General features: G+C 36.8%; 1 protein-coding gene across 4 annotated transcripts; it reads right to left on the minus strand.

Moving 5' to 3' along the window:
• Positions 1 to 3173: 3173 nt before the first annotated feature.
• Positions 3174 to 11044, minus strand: LOC105227873 (kelch-like protein 17). 4 transcript variants are annotated; one of them, XM_049449642.1, is made up of 9 exons: positions 10761 to 11044; positions 6488 to 7705; positions 5826 to 5996; positions 5397 to 5754; positions 4951 to 5322; positions 4576 to 4877; positions 4017 to 4221; positions 3503 to 3598; positions 3174 to 3436 (listed from the first exon to the last, which is right to left on the minus strand). In XM_049449642.1, exons 3-9 carry the CDS (start codon positions 5975 to 5977, stop codon positions 3230 to 3232), a joined length of 1692 nt encoding a protein of 563 aa, XP_049305599.1. In that variant the 5' UTR covers positions 5978 to 5996; positions 6488 to 7705; positions 10761 to 11044; the 3' UTR covers positions 3174 to 3229. The 4 variants fall into 4 exon arrangements, with proteins under 4 accessions (XP_049305599.1, XP_049305597.1, XP_049305596.1 ...); XM_049449640.1 differs by lacking the exon at positions 6488 to 7705 and having other exon boundaries at positions 10797 to 11044; XM_049449639.1 differs by lacking the exon at positions 6488 to 7705 and having other exon boundaries at positions 10761 to 11043.
• Between the last annotated feature and the right edge of the window lie 2554 nt (positions 11045 to 13598).

Consider the following 13598-nt stretch of genomic DNA (forward strand, 5'->3'; position numbering starts at 1 on the left):
ACAACTTGTACAAGAGTATTAAAATATGCATTATGTGGTACCTACCGGTTGGACGATTTTAGGAAGATATTAGCGACTTTAGTCATATTTGATAATATACCATACGAAATCTTCATGATTTATTTAAAACAATACATTATTTCAGGGAACAATATTATTGTAAGTAAAATACTTTTCTTATTTTATAATTTTTTATTTAGAAATCTCGTCACTGAGCGATGAAGTAAACCATGGGGACGGACTTACTCACATACGGTCCTTCCTCTGCTTCCCAGCGGGTACTGCGTGGAATACATTCAGAGCTGGAGCGTTTTCATCTATCCGTATAACATAACCTAGCCAGCGTAGCCGCTGTCCTTTAATTCGCTGAACAATGTCAATGCGATATTCGACGTGGCCAACGCGCAAAGGACCATAAGTCTTTTGCAGAACCTTTCTCTCGAAAACTCGCAACGTCGACTCATCGGTAATTGTCATCGGCCAAGACTCTGCACCATATAGCAGGACGGAAATAACGAGTAACATATAAAGTTTTGTTTTTGTTCTTCGAGAGAGGACTTTGATAGTCAGATATCCCGGCATAAAGACAACTCCTTTTCGTGCTGTCGAAAGCAACTTTGAAATCGACGAAGATTTGGCGCACGGTGAATATTGGTCGGTTGTTGATTTGCCAGTTCTAAAGCCACACTGATAAGTTCCAATCAGTTTGTTGACTCATAACCAGTTTAATCTTTCACACAATAAGCTCGATAGATCCTTTTACGCGATGTTTAGGAGACTTATCCCACAGTAGTTGGCGCAGATTGTGGTTTGGGTAGAGCACACTTAAATTCCCATCGTCAGTTCTTCGCCGCCGTGTTTGAATAGCTCGGCCGGCAATCCACCGGCCACCGTCGCTTTGTTGTTCTTCAGACGGGTAATTGCTATTCGAACTTTTTCATGGTCGGGCAATGGAACGTCTACTCCATCGTCATTGATTGAGGAATCGGGTTCGCCTTCTCCTGTCGTTATTCTTTCACTGCCATTCAGCAGTCTGGAGAAGTGTTCCCTCCTGAATTTATTTGAGCTCCTTTATATGGCCACTGTAGTAAATGCCACAAGGACCTACTCGTCTCAGTCCTTGTCCCGTCCATCGCATTTCTTGGACGGCGGTGATGTTAGCCTTCACTCTAACGCGGACATTAACCACCTGGGCAGCGGCACCTTCCCAATTAATGGACCGAACATTCCAGGTGCATGCCTTCAAATAGTAATACTTATTTCGTTTGCCATGATCGTCATCAAAAGGAGGGTCTCTCATCCGAGGCTGTCGATTAGTTTTCATTGGTGGTGTTTTTACGTGGCGGTTCGCAAACCCAGCACGCAACCCTGTGGAGGAGATGTTTTGCCTTCTCACTTTAGCTCGCCTTCAAACGGATGTTCTTAGGCTACCCAAAGGATACTTGGTCAATGACCGGATGTCGTGAACTGCTTGAGCTATATACAAGTATAAAAGAATCGTTTCTGGCCACTCCCAAGTGAATGATGATCAGAGAACTTTCCGCACTTGCGTGAACTTCTACAGATGACTTCATTCTCCAACCTCCATTATCGTTTATATACGCACCACTCCAAAAAAGCAGTTGCATTAATCAAGTGGATGCGCACCTTAGTTTTAAAGAAAATTGTTTACTGTGACAATCAAATAGTCACGGTTATAATGAAGTGGAATAAATTTACATATTTTTACAGCCGTGAACAAACATGCGTGGTCTTCTATTGGATTGCCAGACTCAAATCAAATATATATTTTCAACTAACTTGAATTTATACATTTAATTCTTATTTACTTAAAGTTAGTTCTTGATCAAGCTGAAGTACATCAAGATATTTCGGCAGAATGTTAATCGTTATTTTCTGTTTACAATTATTTGTACGTATACTATGTCTTCTTGTACAGATTTCTATTTATGAGACTTTATAATTATAAAGTGCAAAGATACATTTTTATTTACATTTATGATAAAGCTGATGTGCAGATCGTCCCCGATACACTATTATTTTGAGTTAATTTATATACTTTCTTTTAGTTTGGGCATTATGCGAGATTTTTTGAGTTTTATTTCTGTAGAAATTACGAAAATTACGAAGATCGGAATCCAAGCAATTTTACATATAATATGTAAATAATATACTACTTTGATCAAGTTGGCAGGTGAATTTTTAATTTATACTTCGCGTGTTTTTCGAATCGCAAAAATGTTTTTTCTGTAAGTTGGTAGTTCTGTTATTGACATCTATGCTGAATTAAAATAAATCACGTCAAAATATGCATTTGTGAATTTTTCGCTATTTTTTATATCTGAATTTATTGAACAAAAAGTGCGATAATGCTCCATCTCATACTGCATTGCTTATTCGTGATCATGTCGCCACATTTTCAACTAATATCGTGTCGCAATCACCGCAAGCGAATCTGTGCACATTTATTTGCTCGGAAAGTAGTATTATTTCGCTCAATTGTGATATTTTCAAGTCTCCTGATGCTAACTGTGGTGAAATGCCCTCACCCTTTTTAATTCCACAATAACATTTCATTATCTGTATTAGAAGTTTTCTGATTGATTGCTTCTAAATAAGGCGTAGGAGAAAGCGAGAAAGAAAGTAAGACGAGTTTCCTTAGCCTGAGTTCAGACTAAAAATTTTTCTTGTAGACAGCTTCGCTTTAGATGTTTCCTATTCCTTTCACATGGCAACTCGAATCGAGCAACTCTCTGTTAATCCCCACTCATATCTTCTGAAACATTTACACGGTTCATTTATGCAGTACACAACAATATATGTATTTCCTTAGCCATTTGTTTAATTTATTCAACAATTTTTAAAATATCGTGTTAGTTATTTATATTTGTTTGCACATTGCAATACATACAAAAATTATATCGCAAATTTCTTTTATTGAAACACAGTGTAAATATTCCTTTGAAACCGGGCGAAATTGCAATCATACAAGTAGTAGAAATAATTACAAACCGAAGACGATTGCTGTTCCCGTGACTCAATTACAAAGCACCCTATATTTAAGTATATGCTTTACCGTGATTCTGTAAACATCGAGATGTAAGAGAATATTAACTAAAACCTGTGAAGCATACAAAATATATGACGCGTTTTTGAAAATAAAAAATCAGATATTTTGGTATTTATTAGAAGAATTTATTACAAAAACATATTTATTAATATTGTTTATTCATTTCGACGTCAGTAAGGCTGCAGGCACAACAAAACAGGAAGTAATATCTTTTTCAGGTAATGAGCGCTTTTGTTCCCAACTGTCATTTACCTCATCATAGACTATTACACGAGTCTTGCCAGCAGAGATGCCCCCTATAACCCATAGTTTATTCTCTAGCGATACGCTAGTTATAAAACCACCGCCAACTTCCAAAGAGCAAATCTGTGAAATATTTTCAGGAATATTTAGTTTGACATCAAGCGATTTGCAAAAATCAAGTTAATATACCTTAGACCATGTGTCTTCCTGAGGATTGTAACGTTCAACAATGCAGTTATCGCCTTTATTGCTTAAAACATAAATGTGACCATTATGTGCAACTGTCTGTAATATAGAAAGTAGCAATAAACGTTGTATTTAATTTTAATAGAGCTAAGAGGGCGACCAAATAAATCAGAGACTATTTTGAGTTAGACAATTTTGGTTATTTTTATTGAAGCGGAGCTACTTTGTCTGGTTTTGAAAGCTCCAAGGAACGCTTGGAACGGTGAAATCAAATTGACTCTCTTATTGTAGCGACAGTATATATTTCACAAATAAATTGGATAACTGTAGACAAGACACGAATTACGGTTATGTAGATCCGTCTATAGTTAAAAAAAGGTCCAAGGAGTCGAATGTTAATATTTAAACACTTAAGTAAAGTCGTCATATACCGTTCTTCGACTCTTCCTCATTCCACCAAATCATTACTTGATGAACGTTCTATTAATATTAATAAGTATTTTTTAAACTAACTTACTTCAGAATTAACGTGACATCCCTTCATTTTCCCGCAAGAAGTCCAAATATTCGAATCCGGGTCGTAGCATTCGAAAGATTTTACGTAGTTACCGCCATTAAAACCGCCCATTATGTATATTTTACTATTCAAAGTCACTGCACTGGCCCGAAATCGTCCAACAATTAAGCTGTTCATGAACTTCCAACCATCAGAAGTTGTATATCTGGAAATAAACAAAAGCAATGAAAAAAGAATGCATACTATCTATAAACTGAAGCGTCAAAAATGACAAATCATCACGTTGCATATTCTATTAAAAAAACTTAGAATTATTCTAAAGAAGTCGTTGACAATGTCAAAGAGTTGGCGTTTTCTAAAGTCAGAATCAATCCGATCATAATATTTCACTGAGTTCCCTCCTTCCTAAATGTAGAACTGCCTATTTTGCCCATCATCTATATTACTCTAAAGTAACTTATCTAAAATGCTTTCACCATTAAACCTAAGTTAACCTGAAATTGTTAAAGCTCACAATCACCATCGTTAAGTAATTCGATATAGATTTAAACGTATTTACCTTTCCATCGACGACATAGTATTTTTACCATCATGACCACCAATCGCGTAGATTTTACCATCTAATTCGACAACGCAGTGTTCATCTCTTGCTTGGTTCATGACGGGCAAATTTTGCCATGTCTTATTCCGTATATTCCAGCTGCGGACGGTGTTGATTGGTTCATCATTTTTATTACCGCCAATAAATAATAAATTATCATCCCTTAAAATAGTTCTATACCATCGGTAGTCGTAATTTATACTCGCAAATTCTTGCCATTTATCTTCAGCTTTGTTATATTGCAGCAGTTTGGGATCCGTCTATTTCAAAAATATTGTACGTACATTAGTTTAAGATTATCATTTTTAAATATAAGCCAAAGTGTGCGCTTACCCATGAGAAAACCGCTAGGATTGTTTTCTCACCACAATTTGTACCACTGATTCCACGTGGTTCTGTAAATCGCATATTTATCTTTGTTCGTACTTCAGGCTTACTGATCCACAATAACGCCTTGAAGGCCAGCAACTCACAGCCAGGCAGTGGCTGTATGTGTGTGAACAGAAAGTCATCATCGAATTGGATAAGCCGGAGACAACCTATTAAAAGTGGCAGTTGCTCTTGACGCGCTGGAATATCGTAATTGAACCAGCGTTTTATGGCATCGAAGGCATCTTCCTCATGGGCTATATTCAAATTGTCAGATTCCAGAAGACGTTGCATTCTTTCCACATCGAAATTCAAAAACTCATTGCTTTGGCTGATCTAGTATTATTAAAAACAAAATGTCGATTACACAATTACCGCTATTGTGAGACATTACGTGTCTCGCGACTCACCTCCATAAAATTCTGTATTTCGTATTCGACGATTTTCTGCTTAAGAAGCTCACACTGCGTTTCACGCTCTAGCGTGTGAGCACCCTGTAATGTGTATTCACCAATATGTATCATAAGGTAGTCGACACAACTGGCTAAGGCATCGTCCAACTGCAAAACGATTGCCGCCTTTACCATAGCACCGACATTGTTAACGGTAATGAGCGTCTGGCCAGTGTAACAAAACGCTATTAAACGCTCAAAAATGTCGCTATCGATATCATTTATTTCGATGACGGGATTATTGCCTTGCTCGCCATTGAAAAGGTTCTCAAAGTAAGGACTCGCTGCTGCGAGTATCAAGCGATGCGCGGGTATACTGTGTATTCCAAGAATTATAAATATTAATCTATAACATTTTATTTAAGCTGAAGACAAAGTAATACTTACACAGCCGTTGAGTTCGAAATTTTAAATGTCACATCGATTAGAGACTGTTCGTCGTAAAAGCAAAATATTTTCGCCATTAATTTCTCCATGAAACGGTTCGCCTGAGTCGAATTACTCTGAAGGGTTGGTCCTTGCGTACAACTCGTGGCCATTACTAGTTATTTTACTTTTCTGTTGTAAGAAAAAAAATACAATATTAAATAAAATGTTTTAAATAAGTAGATTCAACTCGATTCTAGCTTTCAAGTTATCTAGTGTACTCGTAAGCATACAGATGTTTAAGATTACTGGACGTTGAGACGATGAAATATATTTTTTATAAATCAGAAAAAAAAATGTTATAATAATCGAAATCGGACCTCAAGTTTGCAAACCCTCAGATACCGAATATGTAGTGCCCAGTTTCCCAGTTACCAAAAGATACGATCAATCTGTGAGATATAGTATGGAATTTTAGTGATAGTACGATATATTAATGGTAGTCTATATATGTGAAATTTGAATGAAATGTGGAATGGAAACATGTTTGCTCAAACAGAATATGGAATGATATGAATATTATTGAAATCGGTTCAAACCTCATATTACCTCCTATACACAATATATTAAACTCTCTACTACTATCACTCTTTAGTTGACATCACAAACATATGTATACATACATATATATTTAATTTGAGTTTTAGTACTGAAATTTAGTGAGTCTTTGATCTATAATATAGAAATAATATGATGCCAAACATGATTGCGATCCTTTTACACTTTCCCTCCTTTTTTCATCGAATAACTCCCAAATCCTAAACACAACACTTAACTCAATTTATTAGTGTTTAATTAGTAAGCTGATTAGACAATTATTATATTTCAGTTGTTTTCACATTCGTCACACTGGACATTAGACCCAATCTTAAATAATTTCCCAAGGCGCTACCGTTTTAATAAATTTAATTGACAAGAAATAAAATTTAATAGAATTAATCAATTAATTTTTAGTTGGATTTAGTATATTGGTTTTTTGATTGTGAGGTATATTGTGCTAGTATGCTGAACATCAAAATTAGTCAATTAACTGTAAAATCGAATATCAAGATTCGTTTTTCGACCGATTTCTGAAAACAAAGGACGACTCTCAAAAATCGATTATTTTATGAGTAAACTTACTCAAGAAGAATCGGATTCGAGTTACTACAATCTTAACGACATTAATGAAAGTACCATTTGGACATATTGGGTTGTCGAATATCTCCCTTCTGCCCTTTTGTCTTTTTGAATGTGCTACAGAGCTCGTATCTGGCAATACCGATCAAATCATGGAAAACATCGAGTCAGACCGGCATGTAACATCTCGTGACATCACCCAGAAGATTGAAGTTGGTCACCAAACCATTTTAAATCATCTACAGAAGGCTGGATACACGAAAAAGCTTGATGTTAGGGTCAAAGCCTGCGATATGCTGTTGAAACGGAATGAACTCGACCCATTTTTGAAGCGGACGAAAAATGGATCACATATTACAATATCAAGCGGAAACGATCGTGGTCGAAGGCGGTGAATAGTCCCAAACAGTGGCCAAGTCGGGATTGACGGCCAGGAAGGTTTTGCTGTATGTTTGGTGGGATTGGAAGGGAATCATCTACTATGAGCTGCTCTCATATGGCCAGACGCTTAATTCTACCATCCACTACGAACAACTGGACTGCTTGAAGCAGGTGATCGACCGGTAGCGTCTAGACAAGGACAATGCCAGACCACACACTTCGTTGATGACTCGTCGGAGACGGGAGGTTTTAACGCGTCCACCATATAACCCTTACATAGCGCCAAGTGATTACCACTTGTTCCTGTCCATGGCGAACGCCCTTGTTGGTGTAAGGTTGAACTAAAAAGAGGCTTGTGAAGTTCTTCGCAAATAAGGAGTGGGGCTTCTACGAGGGAAGTACGAGTATTATGAAGTTGCTGTCTAGATGGAAACAGATTATCGAACGAAACGGCGCATATTTGAACTGTAACACTTTTTATGAAGCAATGAATAACAGGCGAAAAATCAGAAGGGAGATATTTGACAACCTAATATTTCATTCTAGATTGATACAGTTATAGTTTTATAAATATAATATATAGGTATGTATGTATGTTAAGCATAGAGAAATTTCATTTATTGTTTTTGAAAATGTTCAACTTTAAATATCTCAAAACCCATGCATACGTATGCGGCATAAAACTGCGTGCTGATACTCAGCAGAACCTTCACTATCACCCTATAACGCCGAATTTAATCCAGCAGCAAAATTTTGCTATTTTCTTTCGATTACGAGGGATCACAATGTGGATTATTAAATTATTGCCAAAGTTTCTCAAACTAACTATTTGAAATTATCGCAAATATTTTAATAATAAACTGAGTAATGGAAGGATACCAAGACTTATGCTCTACACTGAATACATATCTTTACCGAAAGCAGGGCATGACATAGAAATCTTTTGAATTTTGCTGTGTGACTTATCATCGCTGCTCGCTTTTTGTTCTTGTTGTGCTTGTTGAAACACTTCAACTGTTTTGTCAACTCTGAAAGACTCTCCTTAAAAATCCAAAAGAAAAGATAAATTCTCCGAATAAACGACGATATCGTGAGCTTTCGATACAATCAAAGACAGTGGTTTCGGTTTCATGCGCTATACTGAAGTTAAATTTCTATAACTGAGTTACTAAGAGCACAATCAACGAATTTCGCACAGCCGCAGCCCGCTGATACGGCCTATCTTATGAGCCCACTTTACCGTAGGATATCGTAGATTTCCACGGCATTTGGATTTTTCCCGTAGAAACGTGTCAGCTGATTGCTCTCTCACAACGCAGGGTTCACGTTTCGATATACTGTAGTAGTTATAAAAATTGTTTTCAATATGTTTGAAATTTTCTTAAAATAACTTCAAATCATTGTCGAATGTTCTTATTTATAAATATATAAACTATTTTTAATAGTTTGTTTTCAGTTCTGATATTTTATAAAATTGTAATTGAAAACTTCGATGTGTAAAAAACTATGTACATATGTGCATATGTATGCGTATTGAGCAATGGCAACATTGTTCAAATGAAAACACACAAAGATGGCTGATTTATACGGGCTCAACTTTTGACACATTTTGCTCGCTACGGACAGCAACTGAGGAAAGGAGGAGCGGAATTCACTGATCCAGCTATAAGTACAGCTATAACTTAAAATCAACTATGTAAACAATCGTTTTTCTACAAATTTCTGCTAAATAGCAGCGAATATGGTGAATTCCCTTCAAATGTGTTAGCCGTCCAATCGAGATTTGCAACTACTCATTGTTTTATGTTCTCTGATACCATTTCATGGAGGTATCCTCATACTAGCTTCATTTCAACTCGATAACTTTGTTATTGCTTTCACATGTAACTTTTTTGACAAGAAAACAGAGAAATGACCTATCGAAAGCAGTTTAAATGTGGATGCAAAAATTAAACGAAAAATCATAACATAACAAATCAGAAAAATCTGGGTTCAAACGAATTTAAAATCCTGCGTCGTCGTTTTATCGAAGGATGACAGCGCAGAGCTAAATATTGAGTACATATCTTTCACGCAACATAAGATCCAATAAAAGCAATCCATTATATTTTATTTTCAATAGATGACTTACTTACATATGTAATCTGTATCTAACGGTGCATCTCGACAGGCTAAAGTTTATGGCTTACTAACTGTCAAATCTAGTTTTTTTTTTTTTTTTTAAGAAATACATTTGTAGCAAAAAGTATATTTCTCCTTTTGTATAAATAACATACATTTTGTCGACCATATAAAAACTTAAACAGTTCAAGAGCTCAAAACATGCGCTACATCAGCTCGTACCTACCTACCCGACGCCTTTTCGCAAATGATTATTTTGAGCAATGCGCCATTGTTCAATTCATGCAAATATCGTGACTGGTAAAAGCGCAAACAGCTGACTACGGTGAAATTTCTATTTTCGTGGATATCTTATGTTAGGGCCGTAGAAGCGGTGAATATTGATGTACAAAGCGCTTTCATATGATAGGTTCTATCATACCTACTATATCCTGATACGGTCTACGGTTTCGCGTTGTGCACTAACTGAAGCATCACGCTCGTCGCTTTTGCGTGTAAGTGGCATACGCATGCGAACACTTACTTGTATTCTCGTTTAGCACATGCTAAGGATTTGCTGATACCTGCATATGAATGTTTGTACATATATTCATATGTATGTAGCTCGTATTTGCTTTCGTAAACATAGAGCGGTTGTTGATATTTCATACAACAATTGTTCCACTAAAAAATAACATAACTCATAATAAAATGTTATGATTTCATAATTAACGAATTAAATGCAAATATTTCGCATTTCTTGCAAATAATTGCAAAAAAAAACTTTATTTGCACAAATTTCAAAAAAATGTTTGTGCTTAAATTTCGTTTCGCACAGATTCTGCCAGCTACTTCCATCCCTTTTTGCGATAACAGCTACTTAAAACTCCGCAATCTTCATAAACAGGGAAAGAGAATGAGAGAAAATCAAAGAGTTTCGCTCAATTCATCAAACGTACGTAATTATATAATGACTACCATCAATCCAAATTGTTGAATAAACTGAAACGAGCATATAGCAATCACTCGAGCGTTTCTTATGTTTCATATGTACATACATACGAGTATATATGTATGTACGTATTCAGGTATGTAAGTTTAAGATTTTATGAAACTCACAATAATAGAGGTAAATTTGCACATATGTATATGTATGTATGTATATGCCAAATAAAAAAAACTTGTTTTTTAAACGAATTTAAATTCGCTCGTCGTCGTTTTGGCGAAGGATGACTTCTTTTGAAAATTCTAGAGTTCGAGTTATATGTAACTGGATATATTTTTGTTAATACATACCGATATGTTGTATTGTACAATTTTGCAATAAATTGCCGGCTACTGATATCACTACACTGTTCACAATGCACAATTTAAACAAAGTTGAACTTATTCGCTTTGCTACTCACGCTATACTGCTGAAACAATTTTTTGTAACTGAGTTACTAAGTATAACGATAACTTAGAAAAGCGATCTCTTTGCGCTCTCGTAAAAATAACATTCCTCAGTCTCTGTGTTGAGAGGTTTAAAGAGTATAGCATGACTTGGCTTAAGTGCCCTTCAGGACGATCAAATAATTCCAACAAACGCTTTATGGTTCAGTTACGCTCTGAGCACATAGAGAGCGAGACTAACTACATGACTGCGCGACAGTGAACTGTAAATGGCGCTGTGAATCTTGCTGCATGAACATTTGTAAGAAAGCGGCGACATAACAATGGCCGGCACGTACACAAAACAACACAGCTGTCCATTTTACATGTACACAATTTCATTGTTGCCATACTAATACCTTTCACTCAATGAAATTTCAATATTTTGTTGAAAGAAAAATTTTTTATGCAAAAAATAAGTAAATAGGTATACATTTTTGTTTTAAATTATCAATTGTTATTACAAATGATATAACACAGCTATTTTATGATTTTATTAGTAAAATAACGTCAGGTTTGTTAGAGCTTTGAATAATTTGTATTTCACATATTAGTGGCATCACTCCTCTACTGTCACCTTTACTGTCATCGGCAAATTTAAAAATATTTTCACGCTCTGAACATATTTATAGAGCGCGACAGATTGCAAGCGACATCTGTCAAATATTAAAATGCACACGTTCTTATGGACACATGCAGCTCTCTCAGTAACTGTATCCATAAGAACGTATGTATGTATGTATTTTGATATTTGAGAGAGATCGCTTGAAGTTTGTCGCGCTCTATGTGTTCAGCACACTAGTGTTCAAATGAGTGCAACAACAACTATGTTGTTACTACGGGAGAGCGGCACGCCGCTTACTAAGAGGAGACAGTTTTGTTTTGCTATTGTGTATTTGTTTGAACACGAGTTTTATTTCGCGTCGCGACAAAACGGTTTTTTTAAATAAGATATACAACTTGTGATTAGCAGCGCAAACAAAAAAATATGTATTATTCAGTACTGCCTTCACAGACGAGCAAAATTAATACGCATTAAGCAACACGAATGACTTGTGCATTTGCACAGCTGATTGTGGAATTTGTTTATTTATTAAAAAAAAGTGAAATAAAAATGAATAAGAGAAATTATTAATAGAAATTATGGTATTTTTGGAAAATCAATATAAATTTAACTAAAAAATTCGTTTATTATTAACTACTTTCAAAGATAATAGAGTGTAATTAAAAGCAATATCTGATTGTATGCGAAAAAGTTAAGAATATTGCAAAAATGGATAGCAAACTGTGCTTTGTTTGTTTTCTGCCATCTAAATGTATTCATATTATTTTTGTTAATATACTTGCACATAATTTAATTAGCAATATGAACTGCTTAGGTCTTCTTCTTCTTCTTTACTGGCGTAGACACCGCTTACGCGATTATAGCCGAGTCAACAACCGCGCGCCAGTCGTTTCTTCTCTTCGCTTCGTGGCGCCAATTGGATATTCCATGCGAGGCCAGGTCCTTCTCCACTTGGTCCTTCCACCGGAGTGGAGGTCTTCCTCTTCCTCTGCTTCCCGCGGCGGGTACTGCGTCGAATACTTTCAGAGCTGGAGTGTTTTCATCCATCCGGACAACATGACCTAGCCAGCGTAGCCGCTGTCTTTTAATTCGCTGAACTATGTCAATGTCGTCGTATATCTCGTATAGCTCATCGTTCCATCGAATGCGATATTTGCCGTGGCCAACGCGCAAAGGACCATAAATCTTTCGCAGAACTTTTCTCTCGAAAACTCGCAACGTCGACTCATCGGTTGTTGTCATCGTCCAAGCCTCTGCACCATATAGCAGGACGGGAATTATGAGCGACTTATAGAGTTTGGTTTTTGTTCGTCGAGAGTGCACTTTACTTTTCAATTGCCGACTCAGTCCGAAGTAGCACCTGTTGGCAAGAGTAACCCTGCGTTGGGTTTCCAGGCTGACATTGTTGGTGGTGTTTACGCTGGTTCCAAGATAGACGAAATTATCTACAACTTCAAAGTTATGACTGTCAACAGTGACGTGAGTGCCAAGTCGCGAGTGCGACGACTGTTTGTTTGATGACAGGAGATATTTCGTCTTGCCCTCGTTCACTGCCAGACCCATTCGTTTTGCTTCCTTGTCCAGCCTGGAGAAAGCAGAACTAACGGCGCGGGTGTTGAGGCCAATGATATCAATATCATCGGCATACGCCAGCAGCTGTACACTCTTATAAAAGATTGTACCTGCTCGATTAAGTTCTGCAGCTCGAACTATTTTCTCCAGCAGCAGATTGAAAAAGTCGCACGATAGGGAGTCGCCTTGTCTGAAACTTCCTTTGGTATCGAACGGCTCGAAGAGGTTCTTCCCGATCCTGACGGAACTTTTTGTGCCGCTCAACGTCAGTTTACACAGCCGTATCAGTTTTGCGCGGATACCAAATTCAGACATCGCGGCATAAAGGCAGCTCCTTTTCGTGCTGTCGAAAGCAGCTTTGAAATCGACAAATAGGTGGTGAGTGTCGATTCTCCTTTCACGGATCTTTTCCAAGGTTTGGCGCATGGTGAATATCTGGTCGGTTGTTGATTTACCAGGTCTGAAGCCACACTGATAAGGTCCAATCAGTTTGTTGACGGTGGGCTTTAATCATTCACACAATATGCTCGATAGAACCTTGTACGCGATGTTGAGGAGGCTTATCC

Source organism: Bactrocera dorsalis, chromosome 2 (assembly GCF_023373825.1).
Source record: "Bactrocera dorsalis isolate Fly_Bdor chromosome 2, ASM2337382v1, whole genome shotgun sequence".
Taxonomy (NCBI): Eukaryota; Metazoa; Arthropoda; class Insecta; order Diptera; family Tephritidae; genus Bactrocera; species Bactrocera dorsalis.